General features: G+C 35.0%; 2 protein-coding genes and 1 long non-coding RNA gene across 5 annotated transcripts in view; 2 read left to right on the top strand and 1 right to left on the bottom strand.

The window, feature by feature from the left end:
• The window catches only part of LOC148679549 (uncharacterized), a 225,324-nt gene that overhangs the window by 48,054 nt on the left and 153,704 nt on the right, over positions 1–23,566 (top strand). The window lies entirely within an intron of this gene.
• The window catches only part of mgat4c (mgat4 family member C), a 219,345-nt gene that overhangs the window by 155,425 nt on the left and 40,354 nt on the right, over positions 1–23,566 (top strand). The window lies entirely within an intron of this gene.
• eps8b (epidermal growth factor receptor pathway substrate 8b) lies at positions 1,616–19,543 on the bottom strand. 2 transcript variants are annotated; one of them, XM_087293108.1, is made up of 7 exons: positions 19,259–19,543; positions 13,456–13,549; positions 10,022–10,156; positions 8,034–8,127; positions 7,632–7,809; positions 5,554–5,686; positions 1,616–2,887 (listed from the first exon to the last, which is right to left on the bottom strand). In XM_087293108.1, the coding sequence occupies exons 1-7, from the start codon at positions 19,267–19,269 to the stop codon at positions 2,813–2,815; spliced, it is 720 nt and encodes a 239-aa protein (XP_087149234.1). In that variant the 5' UTR covers positions 19,270–19,543; the 3' UTR covers positions 1,616–2,812. The 2 variants fall into 2 exon arrangements, with proteins under 2 accessions (XP_087149234.1, XP_087149235.1); XM_087293109.1 differs by having other exon boundaries at positions 1,822–2,887; positions 13,267–13,549; positions 19,259–19,526.

The raw sequence follows: 23,566 nt of genomic DNA, 5'->3' as shown, positions 1-23,566 counted from the left end.
TATAATCAATCATCAGCTAAGTGTGAACTCTTGAACACAATTTCTTTTCATTTCTGTATTATTTGAGCAGTCAGAATGACCCCTATGGCCGTTGTAGTAGTTACAGAATTCTGGTGTTCCAGTGTTAAAAGAACCTTCTCATATAAATTATCTACTCATGAACTGGAGAACCTGTGTTCAGTTAAATGTTTCCAATATGGTTCCCCCAAGGTTATTATTATATTGTCCATTTTTTAACAGTGTACTGTTTACTATATAACACGATTATGCCTTACTTTTTTATATAATACGTTTTTATTTAATCATTTTAAGTCTTTTAATCATTTATATTTTCTTGTTTCTTTTATTCTTATTTATGTAAAGCACTTGAATTACCACTGTGTGTGAAATGTGTTATATCAATAAACTTGCCTTGCCTACAGTATGTTTCGAATGGCTTTGTGCTGTAGAGTACTGCATGTTTAGCGCAGACCAGCTAGTTACAGCTGTATGAGTAAAACAACTCTTCTCTAGCCTCAAGGCGTACACCAGCGGCTGATGCTAGAGGATGTCATCTTTACTGCCCTTGTCTTGCCTCTCACACCAAAAAATGTCATTCAAAGTGGTCTGAGTGAAACCTGTGAGATTACACGCTATTGTATACTAATGCTAATTGCTAAATACATTGAAATGTTCATTGAAACAAGTTTTAATACAGTGCTTGAAAGAGTGCTTGTTTTTAGTTTGAAGCTTGGTAACTTAACATCAGTGTAAAAGTAATATAATACAACTAAATAATATAATACAACGGCATGGTGGCTCAGGGGTTAGCATGTCACCTCGCAGCAAGAAGGTTGCTGGTTCAAGTCCTGGGTGGACCAAGTCCAAAGATATAAGCTAAATTGGCCATAGTGTATGAGTGTGTGTGTGAATGTGGGAGTGTATGGATGTTTCCCAGTACTGGGTTGTGGCTGGATGGTCATCCGCTGCGTAACACATATTGTGGAATAGTTGGCGAATCTTTCCGCTGTGGCGACCCCTGAAAAATAAGGCACCTAGCCAAATGAAAAGTGGGGATTAGTTACTTTTTAAGAAAAGTAATGTTAAAGTATAAATGCTATTTTTGTGCATGTGTGTGTGTGTGTGTGTGTGTGTGTGTGTGTGTGTGTGTGTGTGTGTGTGTGTGTGTTGTGTGTGTGTGTGTGTGTGTGTGTGTGTGTGTGTGTGTGTGTGTGTGTGTGTGTGTGTATGTTTGTATCCTATTTAAAGCAGTTGCTGTTTTCCAGGTTTCTTCAACCTGTCATTATATTTGCTTGACTTATTACTCAAGAATCCATGTCCACAACAATCTCTGGCATATAGAAAATAGCCTGTATGAAATTCTTTCAAAAAACGGTAAATTCTCAGGATCCGAATGACAATAGTTCCGCTGCTCTGCAAATCTCCTGAATCTTTTCTTTGATGTTCCTCTCTGTAAATCCCATCATTAGGCATTGATTCATGCCATGAATCATGGTGACAATACGCAGCCACATCCACCCTCTCTAAAGGCTGGGAGGCGTTTTGACAGTGCATACAAAGGGAAAGATGGAGGTCATTTTCACTCATCCTGAACACAGCACAATACTCGCTGATGCGTTCACAATCTATTCCAGAAATAAAGCAACACGACAAACTGAAAGCCACTGTTATGTGCCCCCCGTGAGGGCAAGTAGCGAAACTGTCAGTCAGTGAGGCGGGTAGAGATTCAGCCTTATGCTTTTCACAGGGCTGAAAGGGGGTAAGAAGAGCGCCAAGAATTTGCTCTGTGAAAAGCGATAGCACAATCAATTCTGCCGCTTTAGAAATCGTACACAATTTATGTAAACATATTTTGAATCAATTACAGAAGTAAAAGAACACATACTATTTTAACCACGTGTGTAGCCTTGTATGAGCTGTTTATTTTTTCGCTTTATTTTGTTTAATGACACAATACACGTTCTGAATCATAATTCACACCATCAATGTTTTATAATACATCTCTATGTGCTTTTATTTCTATCATTAGATGCAAAGGAAACAAATAATAGTCTAATCATCCATTAACATGAATAAACATGATCTGATTTGCCTTAATGAAGTGTGAAGCACGGGTGAACTGAAAAAAAATGGAAAACTAAATAACAACACAGTTTAAGATTAATATTTAAGTGCTCATTTATCTGAATTAAGTATGCGATAATATTACAGTACTCCACTGTATTACTTAATACCCTTTGATTGTGCTGTTTACCATTGATTATTTATGCAGAAACAGATGGGACTTGCTACAAATGGAATAGTTTACCCCAAAATTAAAATGTCAACCTTTACTCAACCACAGAAGCAATGACATTTGACAGGATGCATTAAAAAAACACCAGTTGAGTTGAAGGATATCGGGAAAAGTAGAGAAAATGGCCACAAACATGGCCAAGATATTACTTTAAAACTGCAAATGGGTTTTGGAATGAACTAATATTACCAGAAATATATATATTTTTAAATTTGTGAGCCATGGCTTTATTGGTATCAATCATACTGTGAGTCAAAGCCTGCTATCAAAATCATTTTCCTCTCTATAAATGGAGGTTAAAGACTTCACTCCCAATGCATTCATGTTCATCAGTTTAAGCACTAGCGTTAAGCACTACATTGTACGGGTCATAAAGGAAATAGGCTGAACTGGGGTTCAGTAATGACTGAAGTTGTTTAGTCCATCTGTTCTGAATTCCTCTGGGTGGCTGTTGATTGTAGGGTGAACAAGAGCATTGAAGAAAACGTGATGAAATAAGGCCATGATTGACTGTAATCAGTCCCAGGTTGAGTCCACCTCCTGTTGCCGTCGCCTCATGATCTCCTGTAGCTCTGTATCGCCATTACCCCTCTGAGAGAAAGAATGACGTTTAAGCTCACCTTTGCAGTTCATTTATGGATAGGGCTATATATTAGAAATGTACAGAATGTACAGTAGGGCTGTGCAATGTATTAAAATGATCAAAAATTTTAAAGCAAATGTTCATATTGCTATATACAGTACATTTTGCAATGGTTTGCGATAAATGAGTAATTTTAATACAAAAGTAAATGGATGCTGAATAATAACCAAACAGACAAGACATATTTAAGGGATAGTTCACCCAAAAATGAAAAAATGTTCATAGGTTTGGGCGATACAATTGGTATCTGTACTTATTGACTGAAAACTTTTGTCTATAATGATTAAAAAAAGTTTGAAGTTTTGGTATGACGGCTATAGTTTTATTAAAATGTGGTTGCTGAGCGCGCCTTGGAAGGAACGGCAATAAGGATAAGGATGTCGCTAGAGTGGCTTTTTGGTTTCTTTTCTTGTGCATCCCAGCCACTAGCACCCCATCTGAAAGATTTTTCAGCATAATATAGTCATCCAACTTCACAATTTGTAATGTTGCAGTATGTATTTGAATAACGATGGCTAGTTTTTTTACTTCAAAGCTCAGATTTGATTATCATAATTTGTCTTGTATACAGATGTTGAGGTTTACTTATTATTCATTATTATTCACACCTTACAGATGTTAATCTACCTTTCCATTGCACACACTTTGTAACATTTTATTTATCAACTTTAGGAGTCTCTTTAACACTTGTGTTTATTTTATTATATAGAGAGGAGATATTTAGTCTCAATATTTTTGTTTTTGACTATTAAAACTATTTGCCTTAGTAATGTTGGTAAATAAAATAAAGCGGTTAAATAGAAAAAAAAAGTAATATCCCCAGTGTAAATGGATTGTTGAAAAATATTCAGTAATTATCCATACTGAATAATATGAAACATGATATCCTGATTTTTTTTTTTTTTCAAGTATTGCCTAGCCCTTTTTCTTCACCATTTAGGCACACTCAAGTTGTTCAAATCTTTAAGGATTTAAAAAATATATTCTTTATACTTCAAAGAGTCAAAAATATATTCATATTCTGAAGAAAAAAAAGAAAAAACAGCAATTGAGCTCCATGATAGGAGCAAAAAAAATAGTATGATAGTGGAAAAAAGTGGAAGGTGAGTAAAAATGGAGATAGATTTTTCAATTTTGGGTAAGCTGTTCCTTTAAGAAAGCAATAATACAGCAAAAAAAAAAGTAACTTCACACTGTTCTTGTTTAGCTGTTGATGCTTTCTTTCCTTCTTCTTAACTAAAAAGAAACATATGTTGGTTGTATAATAAAAAATATATGTATTGCATATCCAATGTCACATTAATAACACGCTATCGCATATCACATTTTCTTCAATCTTGTACAGCCCTAATTTAAAGCATACTTTGTTGCAATGTTAGCATACTTATACAGCATACAAACTTATAGCATTATATTTATCCTGTAGCAACAAGTAACATGAGGATAGCGATTGCATTTACACTAGGGCTGAACGATAATGGAAAAATTTGACATTGCAATCTTTTTTTTTTCTCCGCAATATATTTTGCGATATAAATACAATTTCACCAGATGACCTAAATAGCTCAATTTAAAAAAAGATTTCATTAATTTAAATTGATTGGGATGATTTTTTGGGAAGTAAAAAAAATAATTTTTAATGTCAATTATTATATGCATATAATAAACAAACTACAATCATAAATAAACAGATTTGAGCAAATATATAAGCAAATTAAACAGTGGTTGATGGTTTTCTGGGGAGAGTCTGACAGTATTTGGTGGCAGAAATTGAATACTCAAATGTAAAATAACATTGCATAGTCTTAAAAAAACTTAAATAAAAAACTTTACTAAACGTTTTTTTTATGTGCTATTAAAACACTTTACACTCTCTTAACATGCTCACGTATATGAGCATATACATACAAAAATACATGCAGATGATAAACTTTCACTCTATCATGGTTAAAGTCTGCAGTGACCCCACAAATCTCATGTGTTTTGCCCTGTCGTTTTTGGAATCCCAACTCAATGTTGCATATCTTGTGATGTGACTACTGCGGACGCACACATGATAATGATGCTGAAATTAAATATTGTGCAGCCCTAATTTACACAGTAACAACATTGAACATTATATTTGTGCAGTCATTTCAGAGAATTTTGTTGGTGCAGTGTACTTTTATAAGGCAAGTGATACTGTATATGTGTGTGTGTGTGTGTATAATTAATGTATAATATATAATTATATATCAAATTAATAGCATTCACAGTAAATCTAAGTTCAGTTTAGTTACCCACACTGTAGATTCTTATAGTTAGAGAGTTAAGTCTTTTAGATTGTTCCCTTACATTACATCATACTTACAGTGCATGTACTGTACGTATTGAACTGGTATATTGTTATTAAAAAAGTGCTACGTTAACTCAGGCTGTAAAAATATTAGCCATTTTAATGTTTAATCTGCAGTCACACTAAAAAAAAAATATTTTCGTAAAACTGCTGCAAACAATTTATATAGGCTGAATTTATTACTTGCCTTAATAAAATTTAATAAATCCAATGAATCATGTTTGAATAATTTTTCCAGTGCATTTGAACGAACATAAGCAATATTGCTTTGTGACAAACCTCTATTTGAGCTTTCTGCACGGTGATCTGACTGTAGACACGTGAACCCTCGTCCCCGCACACAGCTTTTAGCTCATCCTTACTCAGAGAGAAGAGTTGAGCTCCGTTCAGGATCCCCAGACACTCCACCACCCTGAAATGTGGAGAGGATATTACATCATATTATCACTTTTCATTACTTTTAAGGAGCCTTATCATAAAGAATGTGATTTTATTTGATCTATTCGGAGATTGCTTCATATACTATGAAAATATACTGAGGGAAATTTAATAAACAACTTATCTGTTACAATTTCCAGACTCTAAAGGAGCTGAAATATTGCCACTGTCAATCTTTTCAACATAGAAATGTCTCCTTATATGAATGGAAATCAATATAAATTGTGAAAGCATTGCACATAATTTAAAATAAACTGACATTGAAATATAATTTATTTTGTTGTGAATCTTCAAATTATTAGCTCTCCTGTGAATTTTGTTTTACATATGTTTAAGCATAATAGTTTCAAATACTAATTTCTAATAACTAATTTATTTAGTCTTTGCCATGAAGACAGCACATTCATATTTTACTGGTTATTTTGCAAGATACTAAGTGCAAGTTTGGTTGATCATGCAAGTCACACAAAAACAGTTCATTCTGTTGCAAATTTAAAACAAAATGCTAAGTGGGCTACTAATATTGAGCCTAAAATGATTATTATTTGAAAAAGATTTTATTACAGATTTTATTACAGATTTTATTCCACTGTGCATTTTAATATGGTGTAAATCTAATTGCAGGATAAGAGATATTTTGTGTAGCATCAGTGATAATTATTTTGTTTTAGACGATATAAGATACAGAAAGGCTCTTATCAGCCATATTAGTTTGCTGATTGTTCTGTATTTTTATAAAAATATTTTTTTGTTTGCATAATAAGCTACACTATCTCCCCAATTTGGGTTTAACTTGTTTATAGTAAGGTAAATTCATTTTATTTGTGCTTAATGTTTGCTCTACAAAAACAAATTTGAATAAATGTTTAAGTAAATATACTGTATTTTCAGTTACTTTTTTTTTTAACTAACAGTCAGAAAAGCTATGCTTCAGATTATTGAGCTGAAGCTTGACTACAAAATTTTATCACAAATCAATGGAAATTGTAATATCTGTGAAAAGAAAACACAATTAGATATTTTCCCCAACCGCACATAACTTGAATATAGGTAAATATTCACCATGTGCATTTTTATTTTAATTTTTTAATAAATACTATTATTGTTTTAGTTTTACAAACTCAATTCAAGAGAGTCTAAATCACTAATGATTGCTGAAATATTATAAAATACAATTTTATTATGAAATGTACTGATATTATATTCAATTTATTCAATAATTTTACTTCAGCTTAGTCTCTTATTTATCAGGAATCACCAGAGCGAAATGAACCACCAACTATTCTGGCATTTGTTTAATGCAGCGGATGCCCTTCTAACCACAACCCAGTACTGGGAAACACCCATACACACTCATTCACTCACACACACACACACACACACACACACACACACACACACACACACACACACACACACACACACACACACACACATACCCTATGGCCAATTTAGGTTCTCCAATTCACTTATTGTGCCAGAGCACCCAGAGGAAACACACACAAACACGGGGAGCACATGCAAACTCCACACAGAAATGCCAACAGGTTCAGCCAGAACTCTAACAATCGCAATCTAACAAATTGGCCATAGGGTATGAGTGTGTGCACATTCTTGCTGTGCGGTGACAGTGCTAACCACTGAGCCACCGTACCTCCCTATTAAATTACATATGGGTAATAAATATTCTTATATTTCCCAAGTTTTATTATGACCTCTGTACAATAAGCTTTATATTCAGAACATCTCAACCACAGTCCCCTGGAGTCACCTGCAGAGTAAGTACCTTGTTCAAGGGTACATGGATCATTGCTTCTGAGCTTTGAACTTGCCACCTCGGTTAACAACCCTCACGTTTAACCACTAGGTCAGACCACTCATATATCATCTAATTCTAAAGTGTCACATGTGTCACTCACGGCCTAGAAAATCCCTTCGCATTGAGCCAAGCGTGGACCTCAAAGGGCTGCGATTCATCTGTGATGGGAATGGATCTGCTAGAGCGTTCCACCCGGAAGTTTCGAGCCGGAGGTTGAGCTTTATTGTCTGTTATCCTCTTCAGCAGCTCATCATTTACCTCCTTTTGCTGGTCGCGGTCTATAGAGACAGACAGGAGAAGCTGGAGATGGAGAAACAAGCACTGGGACAGAGACACAGTGAATAAGATTGGCCAAGACAGGAGCGATCTGCAATCTATGTACATAAGAGCACTCGCACACCAAATTCATTTCCCACTTCTCTGCATTTTTTTTTTTTCCGGCAGACTCTCCGCGCTCTCCATCGCTCAGCAAATACAGCGAGCCGATAAGAGGTATACGTACTATCTTTATCCCGGGAGGATTTATTCGTCTCCAAAACCACGGCGTGATTTACAGGTACAGGGCTGGTGGTGGTACCTTTGTAAGGATTCACAGCCTGTAGAGAGAGAAACAAAAGAGAGGCAGAAAAAGGAAGAAAGAGTCAGTGCCTGCCATGTAGAGCAGGAGAATATATATGAGCACTTTTCATGAATGCGCTAGAGAAAAAGAAGCGTTTTTCTCTTCTTTCCACAAGTGGTCGGTAAAAGGATGTGCTTAACCTTCAGAAAATGGTCTGATGTATTATATTTGCCCGTTTTTATTTCTATATCTCAGTGGAGTGCAATTTTTAAAAACCCTGTTAGCAAAATTCTGTGTGTGTTCTCCAGGTCCATTTGTAAATGTGAGTGAACAACGTAGAGTACTTGTACAGCATTTAATCATCTTAGTATCTAAGGATTGCAACATTTTAAACAATATAGCTAAAACTAAAATGATTAAATATATTTACCAGGAAACTCAGGACTTTGGGTTAAAGGTGCCGTATGTAAGTTTTTAACTCCTCTAAAGCATAAAAATACCATGATATGTTTGCAGATTTTTATGAAACATGCTAATTGAGCATCCTTGTTTATCTAAAAAAAACAATGCTTAAGTCAGATATTCTGGTTTGAAAATGTGTTTTTCGTGGCGGAACGCTGTCTTTGATTTGGTTCTTTTATTCCATATATATATATATATATATATATATATATATATATATATATATATATATATATATATATATATATATATATATATATATATATTCATTTATTAATTTTCTTTTCAGCTTAGTCCCTTTATTAATCTGGTTAATAAAGGGATGCCCTTCCAGCGGCAACCCATCACTGGGAAACATCCATACACACTCATTCACACACATACACTATGGAAAATTTAGCCTGCCCAATTCACCTGTACCACATCTTTGGACTTGTGGGGGAAACCGGAGCACTCGGAGGAAACCCATATGAGCACAGGGAAAACATGCAAACTCCTCACAAAAATGCCAACTGACCTAGCCGACCTAAATCTTTTTGTCTGGAGAAAGTCTTAATTTTTTTATATAAAATAATTTATTTTATTTTATTAAAGTAAAAACTGCAAAAGTAAATGTTATTAACCCCAACAGTTTATTTCATTACAATCAAAAGTGTAGCTGGGTATGTTGCCAGATTGAGTTAAAGTGCTTCGAGATTTGAATATTTTATAAATTTTATGAAGTGATCTGGCAACTTGACAATCAAGGACAAAAAGTGGTTTTGTTAAAAATTACGGGAGTTTCACCGGAAAAATAACAAAGTAGGATGGTGGCAGGAGATGGGGTGAAATATAGGAGACATGAAAAATGAAAAAATGTGCTGAAAAAGATAATTTTTGTTAAACTGCACTTTAATATATATATATATATATATATATATATATATATATATATATATATATATATATATATATATATATATATAAATTGCACAACAAAACAACATGGGAGCTGTAAAAGCACTAATCTGAATCATATCCATGAAGTGCACTTGTCTGCCACTTTAAATGCTCCAGCTGTTTAAAGCTGTGTCAGTGTTTTTTGTTATTCTGTTTTGATTTAATGGATGATTTCATTCGTTTGAGTGTTTATCTTTATAGTTATGATATAGACTTTGCTAATATTTTCAGTTTAGAATTACTTTTAAGGAAAGGCTGCACTTTTGGTGTAGGGAGCTCTAAACAAGTCACTTCAAATAATAAGGTTGTGCTATAAAAACAACCTGATCTCCTGAGAAAGCTCCAGAGACTCATTTTACATCTTGTAAAAAGGGACATAATAGGTCTCCTTCAAATGATTGTTTTCAGTTCAGCATAAGTTACTCTCATAATTCATGCGATGCATCATGGCATTACAGAAAGATAGATAGAATTATAAGCAGAAATATATACTATATATGGACTGTTGGGTGAACAGTGAAGTAGTTTACCTGGCTGCTGAATAGAGCTGCTCGGTTGTACTGCTGCTCTCCTGGTTTGACCTCTTCCAGCACATTACATGGCACATAGCCTGACTGACCACTGCGGTTCCTCAATAACCACCACTGTTGGTTGTTTTCCAAGACCTGCAGTACAAGACACTCATCTAATTTATGTCTAGCATTATCACAGTAAATCGCATGAGTGTGCAATCACTTTTTCTGGGACAAATCTATTTTTGAGGCTTGTGTCTGTTTATTCAACATGTTGTCTAATTTTAGCTAAAAGGTTTTGGTACAGCGTTTGTTGTTGTCGTACTCAGTCTCAGTGATGCATCCTACCATTGGGATGCTTGAATTAAATCCCAGTGATACCAGGCTCAGGCTGGGCATGTCTAGAAACACGATTATCCGTGTTTCCAGATGGATTAGCCAATCGGGGGTAATCCCTCCTGATCACTTCTGTAGTTCTCATGTAAATAGAGTGCTTCAGGGTCGCAGGCTGAAACCACAGACATCTGAAAGTGACAAGTTGAAAGGACTGTTCTTTCCTGCATTATATGTATTCTGCATTTGCTAATTAACCTTATAATTAGGGACCTCATTTTCTTTCCAAGTTTGCTTTTATTTCACAAATTACATTCATTATTACTTATCTAAAATGTGCAATTCTATTCAGTTCAAGTTTATTTGTATAGCTCAATAAATGTCATTTCAAAGCAGCTTTACAAAAGGTGCACATTATTGTATTACAATTAAAATATGAAAAGGTTAAAGCTACTAATAACTTTAACTAAGTAACAAGTAACTAATAGCTGTTACTTTTTCCCCTCATCTTTAGTTTTAGTTGTTAACTTCATTTGTAGTATTTTTTCTAGAGTTTCTTTTTCTTTAGGTTTTACTTTTAATCTTTTGGGATCTTAATGATTTTAACAGTTAGGGTCCTATCATACACCCAGCACAATAAGGCACAAGACGTGTTTGGCACAATCTGTTGCTATTTTCAGACCAGAGCAACTCTATTTTTCATGTTTTGCGCCACTTTGTTTAAATAGCCATTTAAATAGCCAAAAAATCCATTTGTACCACTTTGCGGACTCATGGGTGTGCCAGTCTAAATAGGATGAGTGCTATTTTGAAGAACTGAATTAGACAGCACAATTGACTAGCTAAACATGGGAGCAAACAGATGTATACGGGCAATCCAGAGTTGTGGTCAATACACAGACAAATGGTCAAAAGGCAGGCAGCATGTGAGCATACAATGTAAACAAACAAACAAACAAGGCAAGGGTCATAACCGGCAGGGCAAGGAAAATGCGTTATAATGTTCAAGCAGTATAAAAAGACTCAGCCATGTATGTGTGTGTGAGAGGTGTGAAAATAGTTAGTGTAGTTTTTCCAAAACAGCTTCAACTGTATCTGTTTGCAATCATGGGGATCTAGGCCAGGTGTTTGAAGGGTGCATGACTGAATATGTAGCTCTTTTGCTGACAGATTTGTAGTTCTCCAACGACCTGCATAGGCTAGATCACTGGTGACTATAACAATATGGGGCATAAGAAAAGGACGTGTGCTTGGATAAAACTTTTTTCCACACTTCACTATCATTGTTCATTTATTCGTTTGCTGGAAATTAAAACTGAATTTAGAAAAAGTTTTGAAACAAATCTTTGTGCTAAACAGACAATATTAAATGTGTAGACTAATGGATGGCTACAGTGAAGTGCGTACAACACTGTTTCCTTCAACACAGGCTCATTCTGAAAACCGAGGACGTTTTTGGAGGTGGCGAATTACGTAGCCAGAGGAATGTATGGCTGCATTTTATTTTTTTAAGCGAACGCTACTAGTTTGTCCTGCTAGCTCGTCGTGTACGGCGACGGACTAGAGTTGACCACGACGATGACCGGGTTTGAGTCCGGGGAAGAGCAGTTAGAGAAATCAGGTAAGACAAAAACAGAATACAAAAAATAAAACGTATGAGTGAACAACAGGCTGAGAAGAGGTAAAATCGGAAAATGTGGTAAATATCAGACGAAGGCTTTTCTTTTTCTGAATGGCTTTTGTAAACTGTTGGTTGGGTTTTGTGAAGTAAGCAGGTGGGCAGGTCAATCGGTAAAATTAGTTGTGTTTAGGGAAAGAGGAGGGTGTGTCAGTCGATTGGCCGGTCGCCCAGTCAATCATTCAGTCATTCAGTTGGTCGACAGCAGCCTCTGGTGGGTTCACGCGAGAACAGTGCGAACAGCACTCGTGAGAGGCATTTGAGATGTGAAAAAGTGCACACAGCGGCCTCTCGTGGATTCGCGAAAACAAAAACTGCAAAAATACGAACCTCCTAGGACATTTTTCGCTGTCTCCAGAAACATCCACGGGACTACGTTTTCAGAAGGAGCCTGGGTTGGTTTCCTTACTCCACCAAACTAAAGGAGTAAAGAGTAAAAGTAAAGTAAAGAAAAAAGAGACCAAATGGGGGAGGCTCATTCTTTTTCCTTGCGCTGCAGATGATCTGTTTAACTGTTTTCTTGCTAGTGAAGGGAGTAAATTTTTTTCAGTTTTTTTTCAAGGGAGATGAAACTGATTAGTTTAATGCATGTTATGCTCAAAATACACCTATATCTCATTAAGAGAATAAGTTCAACTCTGTTACACCATGCACCACGGTCTAAAGCGTATTTTTCCATCCTCAAAAGTGGATTTGGAAAGGTCCTTACTACTTTTGCAACATGTGCTTTATACTTTGTGCCTAGATTGTTCTAATAGAGCCCATACTGATTACTGTTGTTTTATTTTTAGGGCCAAACGAATCCCCTTTTATTTAGGTAGTTTTATTCAGATTCAGTTTTAGCTTCAAAAAGTTTTTTTATTTTTAATATTTTTAATTTAATATTTTTATAGTTTGATGATCTAAAAGAAGCATAATTGACTAAAACAATAAAAAATTTTTATGAACAATTTCATGTTTTATGGTATATTTTCTTAAATAACAAGCTCTTAAATGTTTTTTGTGATTTATAATTTAATACAAATGTATTAATTAAAAACTGTGATCATAAAATATTCATTTGACACTTTCTTTCATCTTTGTTTCAAGTGTTTTCCTCGAGTTAAGCCAAACACTTATTTTGAATGACTGTTTGACTTGTGAATTGAATATGAAGCTGCAAACAGAGTCTCATTTAATACCCTACAGAAGTAAGCACAACTAGATTAATGTATTTCAATATAATAGATATGTCACATTCAGTCTAGTTTACCTCAAGTGTCCCAGAAACTTCTAACCACAAAGATCTATTTCTTTGCATTATTTATCTTCAAACATCAGCCCACAGCCTCTTCTAGACTTTGAGTGTTGTTGGTGTTTGTGTCTTCTCTCTTCTGTCTCCCACACACTGTACAGTACCTCAGCCCTGCTCTGCCCCAATCCTCCTCCACCTCATCCATACCTCCAGCTCATCGCCCTGCTGCACAGTGAGCTCGTTGGCATTGCGCGCCACAAAGTGATAACGGATCCTGACATGTTGGAGGTCGCTGTTAGACCTATGCGGCAGAAATAACAACACAGCACAATACTTACAAGTTCATTCATACTGTAGGCGAGAAAAACAGTATTTTTGTAAGTTAGGTATAGATTTTTAAGACTTAAGTGTTTTTATGTAATCCCTGCAGCCCCTTAAGAGTTTGCTTTTGGTGTTTTCATTCATAAAAAAATAATTTCAAGTCAACATAAATTCATATTTGCAACCCATTTGGGAACACTTTATTTTGATGGTGCCCTTTAGAAATTCTGCCGACTATTACTACATACTGTACAAGTTAAATTCAGCTGTCAGTTCAGCTTTTAGTGCTTAATACTAATCCGTACACACACAGTTTTGAATTTTATGAATATGAAAACCAGATTTGACAATCAAATTAATCCATAAAGTGACAATATTGTTTAAAAAACTAAAATCTAGATGTTGTGAAACCAAATGAACAACTACTATCAAAAGTATTTCTCTCTTCTGTTTGCGCAGTGCAAGAAATTACAACAAACAGGGTACATTTTGACTTATTAGTGTTGCCAGATCTTGCTAGAAGTAACAGCAAGTAACCAATAAACAACATAAAGTATAGCCCATAATGAACTTAAAGAATTTGTTCATTCAAAAATAAAAAAATTGTCATGGATTATTCACCATGTCACTTCAATCCCCTGATATGTTTGTTCATCTTTGGAACACAAAATAAGATTTTTTTGAAAAAAATTCTAGAACACCATCATCCTCCATAGATGGCATTAGTCCCGAAAAAGTCAATGCAATGAGACCTTTGTTTGTATTTGGAAAAAAGATACATTAGGTGAAATTCAAGAGTTCTCTGATCTTTCATAAAGATTAACAGCCAATAGAAGTTCAACGCCAAGAAAATGAACTAAAAACATTGTCAAAAAATTTCCATGTGACATTAGTGGTTTAACTGTAATCGTGCAAAGCTCCAAGAACATGTTTGTGCACCACAAAAACTAAAAAATTAGTCATTACAAGGCTTGCTGCTGACTCCATATGCCAAACGAGCGAATAAACTGTGCTGTTTGCCCATATAATAGTCGCTTGAAATTTTGAACTTGCTTCATTCATGTGTCAATTTCACTTCACAATAGATGCGGATTAACTTCATTTTGTGGAATGGTGACTCTAGATTTTTAATGGCCAACATGCATTTTATAGAGAGAATAGCTGTGTTTTTGTGCCTTAGGAAGACTGAAAAACAGCATATATTTGTTTGGTGAGTCCACTAGATCCTTTCAGATGTGCAGCAGCTCTGAGTTCATCGGCTCATCCAGAAACTATACCTGGATGATGGAGGCTTTCAGTGGTGCGCCAGACTGAGCCGAGCCCAGTTTGATGAGCTGTTGACCGGTGTCGGCAAGAAGGTTTTTCCCTCGGGACACCAGCAACATGCACATGCACAACATGTCATAATCACTCCCCTACAAGACTCAGACCCCTACAAGCTCATGACTGGTTAATGCGGCGCGAACGTCCAGTGAAGTTCAGAATTTCCAACTCGAGCGATTCGCGCTGCCTCATTCATGCAAAACGCAGTGTCTATTTGCATCTTTGCATTGACTTAACATGTAAATCACTCGCGGCTGAAGGTTCATCCGTGTCTGGTGTGAATGCAGCATAATGACATTACATCAAACTGCCTGTTGTAAACATGCACCATGACATGACGCAGAAAAGAAGATTAAGGCAAACAAGTCATGTTCTTGAAGCTTTTCTCTGATTACAGTCGAACCACTGACGTAAAATCTTTTGACAATGTTGCCACTGTGTTGCTGTCCGTGGAAGATCAGAGAGTTTTTGGATTTTATCTAAAATATCTTAATTTTTATGAACAAAGGTCTCATTGGATTGAAAGGGGAGGAGGGTGAGTAATTAATAACAGAAGTTTAATTTTTGAGTGAACTAACACTTCTGAGCTAACAAATCTAAATGTTTATTATAAGTGGATATGGCAACACTCCAAGAGCGCACTCTGTAAAGCCGCTTTCCACATTAACAAAACATTATTGTGGCTTAGTTCAAATTATTGAGCATAATAAGTACTTTGCAAAATGTACAGGAACTTTACAACAATGTCATTCGTCACAACTTTGATAGTGGGTCATGGTCAATTCACACACAAAACTATATTTTAGAGAATTCAATTCTATATTTAAATAGAGTTGTCACTCCTGAAACTATATAATGCATTTTTTGTTGTCAAGTGATTGTGCAATACACCCATTGGACTGACTAATTTATATTTTTGACACTTTATTATGAGGTTCCCCTTGTCCTAGTTAAACAATGCCTAAATAATACTTTATCTCTTGATTAGCGTTATCTAATATCCACATTCATAATTGTATTATTATTATTTGATCATAATATCATGCAACATTGAATGATTCCAAATAAAACAAGACTAACAATGCAAAAATAAAGCAAATATAATTCATTTGGGTTTCATGTTTATTTTCAAGGAAATCCAGCAGATCAGAATTTAACCAACGGCCAGTCCATGAACAAACAACTCATTATAACTAACAAGCCAGCATAACAAGACACATTGAAAATCCTCCTTTTCCCGTCTCAAATCTGTTAAATAAACCAGACTTTTTGCTTTTAATGATGTGTTGACAAATATGAATTTTGCCACCTTTTTGAAGTCGCAAAATAATCAAAAAGCAGTACTTCATATACTGTAGATGAACATATATCGTCATTATAAAACTCAGCAGGGTGCATTTTGCAGTGACAGTAATACTTTATTTTGAATGTCTGTTAACTTAATAAACTTTGCAACTTTGTCAACTGCAGCAGTCGTCATAGTATACTGTCTGCTTAACATCTGCTTAGACTTTTTTTAAAGCAACTTTGCAAGTACAGTATGTCAACTTATTCTGCCAACCCTAACTGTCTACTAATAATCTAATTGGAGTTAGTTGACATGTTACAAAATTATAATCACCAGAATGTCTAAATCACACCAACAAAATAAAGTGAAAGCAAAAATGATGTTTCTTGCCTTGTAAATTGAACAAAACTAGTTAAAAAACACTCAAAAGATGTACCAGATGAACATTGAAATGCAAATAAAAGTAATTAATGACATGTTGACCATTCAAAATTCCGCCAGCCTTTAGAAATAGGCATCCAAAATCATACTGACTAGAATACAAATATTTAAGTGCATGGATTAAATAAACACTTGTTATTATTATAATGTTAACATAAAACATTTTGGAATGAAAAGTAAGTAGCACTTTCATTTGTACCTTTGCAACTACAATATATATGCAGAGTAGCAATTATTAAATTATTAGTAGACCAGAGGTGGCCAACCCTGTTCCTGGAGAGCCACCTTCCTGCAGATTTCAGTTGCTACCCATATCAAACACACCTGAACCAATTAATTAGGACCTGAACACCATGTGATAATTACAGGCAGGTGTGTTTGATATAGGTTGCAACTGAAAATTGCAGGAAGGTGGCTCTCCAGGAACAGGGTTGGTTTTACCAATTTTTTTTTAAATGAGCTTGATGAAAAAAAAAAAAACAGCTCAGAAGTTTGTGATAAACATACATCTCCCAGCAAACAATTTTGTGTTTAATAGATGTCTAATAGACTTCTAAACGTAGACAGCTTGGCTAAACTTTGGCTGTCAGTGAAAATCGAATACAAATAAGAATAGGCCAAAACTAGAATAGTCATCAAATAAGCAGATTAGACAGACTTTATATGTGCAGTCATTCATTTCTGTTTATTTGATGACTTGTTTAATTTTTGCCTATTTTTAGATATCTATTAGATTTTCACTGACAGCTCAAATTTAGCCTTGGTGTAGCTAACACGACTATGTTTAGACATCTATTAGACACCTTTGAAATACAAAAAATGCTTGCTGGGATTGATCATTATAACCATATATTTTAACTGGCTCACAATTGTAGCCATTCAACATGTCACTAATCATAAATTGCCTTGGTAAAACTGCAATTTATGTCCAAAAAATAATACTAATTGAATATTGTCTCTAAGTAAATTATTAAAAGGTGAAAATAATAATGATAGAAGGTCAGAATGATTGTTTATTGCCTTCTAAATTAATTTGATAAAGAAAAAAAATCCCTACTTATAAATCTCATAAATTACAATTAAAGGCTCAGTTATATTCTAAGTTGGAAAAAAGGAAAATAAATGTTTTTTTTTTCATTCATTTGAAGATACACAAATGAAAGTGGATCAAATGAAAAATAAATCTTTGCAATCTTAACTAAAATAAAACTACTGTACAGTTTAAACACTGAATAAATTGATAAATAACACTGAAATGTTTTATCATAGTTTATTGTTCAATTATTAGGTTGTTGTTTCATAATTTCATGTTATATTTTGACACTGTTCATTGGCAATGCTTAAACTTTACAGTAAATTTACTTTTTAGATACGAATGCAAAGATGTTATGTTTATTTGAAACTGAGCCTTTAATTGTCATTTACAAGAGATTTGTGTAGTCCTCTCTTACGATTACTTCACAAAACCTGGATGAAGTTGAGTTAACCCATTTGTGCCCAGATTTTAAAAAATGGTTTCATGCATATAGCCTTGTTAATAATCCTATATGAGCATGTTTTGCGTTTATTTTCTCCAGGTTTTTGAAATTTTTTTTTTTCAAGAAAATTGTATTTGAATATGCAGCAACTAGTTGCTGGTGGGCTTAAATGAGTTAACAAAGCATTTATTATTAACATAAAAATTAACTATTGCTATATGCCTGAATAATAATATACAAATGTGCATTTGAATAGTTTATTAATCATTTAATAACTCAAATGATCTTCAAAAAACCCAACTACTCTTAATTACAAATAATTTGTAAATAATGCAATACCTAATTTAGTCATAAAAAAATAATCAGTAACTAAGTATGAAAGTACAATTATAAATGTGCTCACAAGTCAAGAATAGAGCATTTGTAGCTGTAGTTATAAACAGTTTACTCACGTCTATTAATGTAGAGTTAATGCTTAACAAATACTGAATTAACTATTTGCTAATGCTTAATAGATGATTCATAGAGCTTAATTATGAAGTGTTACCGTTTATTGCTTTCTAAAATTACTTGATGCAAAATGACAGCTCAGAAGTTCATGATAAACATACACATCATACTATATAACCATAACTGCCTCATACTGCAATTGTAACCAATCAGCAGGTCACTCCTAATAAATTACCATAGAAAAAAGCAATTAGAAGCATTATATATTTATGTCTATAAAATAATTGTAATAGATTATTGTCTATAAGTAAATAATTAAACAGTAAAAAAAATAATGATAGGTCAGAATGATTGTTTATTGCCTTCTAAATGAATTAATGCAAAAAAAACAGCTCAAAAACTTATGATAAACACACGTTATACAGCGTAAATTTTAACGTCCTCTTAACTGTAGTCATTCAGCATGTCACTCTTAATAGATTGCTATAGTAAAAATGCAGTTATAAGCATTATATATTTATATGTCTATAAAATAACTGTAATTATTGTCTCTAAGTAAATTATTAAAGGGTTAAAAAAATAATAATGATAGAAGGTCAGAATGATTGTTTCGTTCCCTCTAAATGTACTTGATATCAAATACAAGCAGGGAAACTCTACCCGATAAACACACACATGCAAAATCGCTTTATTATAACAGGCAACTTACGGCTCGAGCATGGTTTTTCAGAAGAGCCTGCCGATGGCTTTGCTACAAGCGCGCCGTGAGCCGCTGCGCCTCCGCCAAGGTGGAAAGTAACTTGACGTGCTGCTGCCTGCACATGCGGTGTAGCTCATGCATATTTGATCAGGCCTGCACGGAGCATGGAGAACTTTAAACTGAACGTACTGGTCCCCATGCATCATTAATGCAGTGGCCTATACCTCCCTCTCCTCCTCGTCCGGCAGTAGAGCGATGAAGATAACCACTGTGGCCCGGTGTCCAGCCTGTGCCGAGACCTTCTTTCTTGAAGGCCATAAATAAATAAACATGCTGAACGCTGGAAACTGGCACTCTGCTACACAACAGGCAGATTTGTTTTCGCCTCCTATCACAGTTTGTTTTACACGCTCCAGATAGCTGGCCATATATTTTAACTGCCTCATAATTGTAGCCATTCAGCACATCACTCTTAATAAATTGCCACAGTAAAACTGCAATTATCAACTTTATATATTTATATGTGTATAAATTATGTGCGTAATTGATTATTGTCTCTAAGTAAATTATTAAAGGATGAAAATAATAATGAGAGAAGGTTGATATTAAACATTCAATTTCAGCAATCTTTTTACTAACAGAAAAATGACATATAAGAAGAATAAAAACAAGAATAGAAAGAAAGTTGTTTGCTGAGTCAAGAGTATTTGTTTAATTTAATTCATGTTTATTTCTAAAGTGCTTTTACAATGTAGATTGTGTCAAAGCAGCTTAACTTAGACGTTCTAGTAAATTGAAACTGTGTCAGTCCAGTTTTCAGGGTTCAAGTTCAGTTCAGCTCAGTTTAGTTTAGTGTGGTTTAATTTCACTGCTGAAAGTCCAAACACTGAAGAGAAAATCTCTAGCTGCGTCCCAAATGGCACACTATACACTATGCAGTCATGTACTATGTACTTATGCACTTACACACTCAACAGCAAGGTGTACTGTAAGTAGTGTCATTCCAAATGAAACACTAATGTTTTTTTACCAAGCGGAAATTCAACCCGTTTCCTAGATGCCGTTTGACGGGTGCCAAATTAATAAAAATAAATGAACAAAGTACCAAATAATACCTTACTTGAGTATCACCGCATTCTTCTATAATCTATAATCTTCTATAATCACTCTCATAGGAGAATTTCATAAATAAAGTTATCCAACATTTGCGCTCCTTCCGCTACTTGAGCAAAACTGCGGCGGTTGAGTACGTGAAGTGTCCATTATTCCACACTTCATTAAACGATCAAATGAGTGCATCATCCGGGTAAATAAAGTGCACTTATTATTTTTAGAGTTTTCAGTGTAAATGCACTACTTACACTATTTATACTATAAAATGTGTAGAATAGTGCATAAGTGTGCGATTTGGGATGCACTTATCAATGCGCAGCTCCACAAGTCCCAAACAAGCAAGCCAGTGACGACAATGGCGAGTAACAAACTTCACCAAATCTTTTTTGTCAGGGATATTGATTACTATAAGAAATAAAAGGCAAAAATTGTCTTTTGTAAAGGTACGGAGACCCGGAAAAGACGTTATGGTGGAAGAAAAAAAAAAGGTGGGAGAAAAAAATGGATGGGAAAAAAGTGATAGGAAAATATGTTTTTTTACATTTTTGCGTTCCTTACAAAAATGTTTTGCGTATTCTTGCAAAACTGTTGTTCCACAAACACTACCTGTTCACTTTATGCATGTCAACCCTCTCTTTCTTCCGGGATTCTCCCTTATTTTACAATTCTATTCCACTATCATCCCATTTTTCCCATATTTCTCCCATATTTTTATCTTGAAATTAATTTAAAAATGTCTGCATTCACTTTTCGATCATCGGTTAGATTTTTCAGTCAATCATCACCCTTCCTAAGCAACCTCTGAGTCAGTGAATGCATGTATAAGCGCTGATAAATGCGCTCCATATAATAAACTGATCCCAGATCAACTTCTGTACGCACTATTTAAAGAGAAGCTAACGTGCAGGACACCTTGGAAATTGGGATAGGCCTGTCACAATAATCAATAAATCGACTTGCTGCACAACACATGACCTGAACTGAGCCTGGTTTCTCTCTAGGTGTTTTTTCTTTCACTTAAGTCAATTGGTGAAGTTTGTTCCTCGCCACTGTCGCCACTGGCTTGCTTGGTTTGCGACTTGTGGAGCTGCGCATCGATGAATTTGCTCTTCAGTGTTTGGACTTTCAGCAGTGAAATTTAACCCACACTTAACTGAACTAAACTGAACTTTGAAAACTGGACTGACACAGTCAGTTTACTAGAACTCAAATGTTTCAGTTTACTAGAACTTCGATGTTAAGCTGCTTTGACACAATCTACATTGTAAAAGTTCTATAGAAATATGAATGGAATTGAATTACTTATTGAATTATATATGAATATTTGTAAGCAGTATTGCAGGGCTTGTTATAAATGATTTGTCCATGTGCATCCTTATTTTAAATAATCCATGTGTCAACATAGTTTCAATTATTGATAATTCGCTTTACCCTTAGAGCCACATGCCACAAGATGTGGGACAATGTGTCACTAACATGAGATCCAATCAATTCCCAGCAGACAAAGTTAAGTCCGGCCGTACATTTATTTCTCATTTATAAATCCATTTCACTCAGATATGCATCACAACAGGGAGGAAAATACCATCGCAGCTTCCATTTAATGAAGATGTTTTGCATTATGTGTATAATGTGAATGATCAGTCTAACTTCAGGCTAGGGAATCCAACCAAGTATGAAAGCATACTTGAACTGAATCCAGGCAATTCCTTTACAACCTACTACATCCAGTTCCTTTAGGCAAGGTATGTTGATTGACAGCCTATCACCAAGGCTCTATCAGTACATCGAGCATTTCTGTAACACAAAACAGTTCACATCCCAGCCTGAGGAAACAGTAACCTTTTCTGCAGTCTTTAGCTGTCGACCCAGTCTGTGACCTGTAATACTATAATAATGCTAGAAGATATTATCAGCCCAAAGCCGGTCCTGGGACCGTGTTTTAACTGACAGCACATGATGACACCTGGATTTCTAAAACATGCACTGGTGTTTCTGTTGGTGATGTGTTTGGTTCATTCCGCCGGCTAAGTGTAATCCTTTGCCAAAAGCGTCTTCTCCCACAAAGCCATGTTCATGTTGCTGTAGAGCATAGCTTGAATGCCAAACATGTGAATCCAATTTCACGTTTAAAATGCATTTGTATTTTTATTTACTGTACATTCGTTTTTTGTTCGTTCTGAAAGCATATCTTATCTCCTTGATAGTGTTACACAGTCAAAATGCACCGTTGCTAGCCATTCTTCTCATACTGTGTGGGTTTTAGTACTTTATTCCAGATAAAGGAATGATTGCTTATATTTTAGCAAACAAAATCTGTTTGCTTTTGCTTTTTATGTCACTAAACAAATGAACAATGGTGTTTACCACCTTTGCTAAACTGTCTTTCTTGTACAACATACGCAGTTATGAAAATGGCATCTAATTAGAGGCATTGAGCAGGCATTTTACTTAAGATTAATTGCATTTTTGAGAGCACTTTTTCTTCATTATTATTCTGCCGTGCAAATGGATTCTCTGCTGCTGTAATGCATATTCATTTTCAGGAAGCTTGGAAATTGTGGGAAATTAGCCAAAGGTGGATCTGGGCTGCTGTAGAGGCTACAAGCAGAATGTGTAAGACAGGAGATCTGCTCCTGCTCCCTTCACTTGCATCCTGAACTGTGGTGGGCTTCGCCTCAAGACAGAGCCTGAGCAAGCTGTTATTCTGGGATATTTAAAGGGGAAGTATCTCGAGAAACAACAGTTCCTTCCGCAAAATAAGACTCTAATACGAGTCTATTCCTTTATCTATCCAGATTATTGATTTAGTTTACAGTATGCTTAAAAAATATTATCTAAAAACTCTAAAATCATTATGTTAAGGGAGAGAAAAAACATGCCATTGGATTTGTTTATTTAGATGTTGGAAAAATGGATAAGAGCTGGATCTAAGATTATGTGAATCTTGGAATAAGGAGAAACATAAGGCATAAGCAACCGGCAACCTTCCGCTCTCCCTTGCGAAGTCAATACGGAAGAAACTGAAACTGCAATTCATCGAAATTCTGCTAGTCCTGGCTCCACATGGGGCAAATGTGTGAAGCATAATGTTAAAATGGCCAACTTTACAGCAGAAAAAAAGGTGTTTACAGCCTGGTACAAAGAACGATTTTGGTTCATATAGCTAATATTACCCTTCAAAACAACTGTGAGGGGGTGAAT

Source organism: Danio rerio, chromosome 18 (assembly GCF_052040795.2).
Source record: "Danio rerio strain M-AB ecotype USA chromosome 18, GRCz13ab, whole genome shotgun sequence".
NCBI lineage: Eukaryota > Metazoa > Chordata > Actinopteri > Cypriniformes > Danionidae > Danio > Danio rerio.
The sequence above is the reverse complement of the archived record's forward strand: the minus strand, read 5'-3'. Positions and strand labels throughout refer to the sequence as shown.

Bases quoted from the DNA above. Each gene is read 5' to 3' on its own strand.
- eps8b (XM_087293108.1), bottom strand. The intron at 7,810-8,033 runs GTACGTATACCT...CTGTCTCTATAG, and splicing joins ATCCTCCCGGGATAAAGATA to ACCGCGACCAGCAAAAGGAG. The intron at 2,888-5,553 runs GTTTGTCACAAA...TCTTTCTCTCAG, and splicing joins TGCAGAAAGCTCAAATAGAG to AGGGGTAATGGCGATACAGA.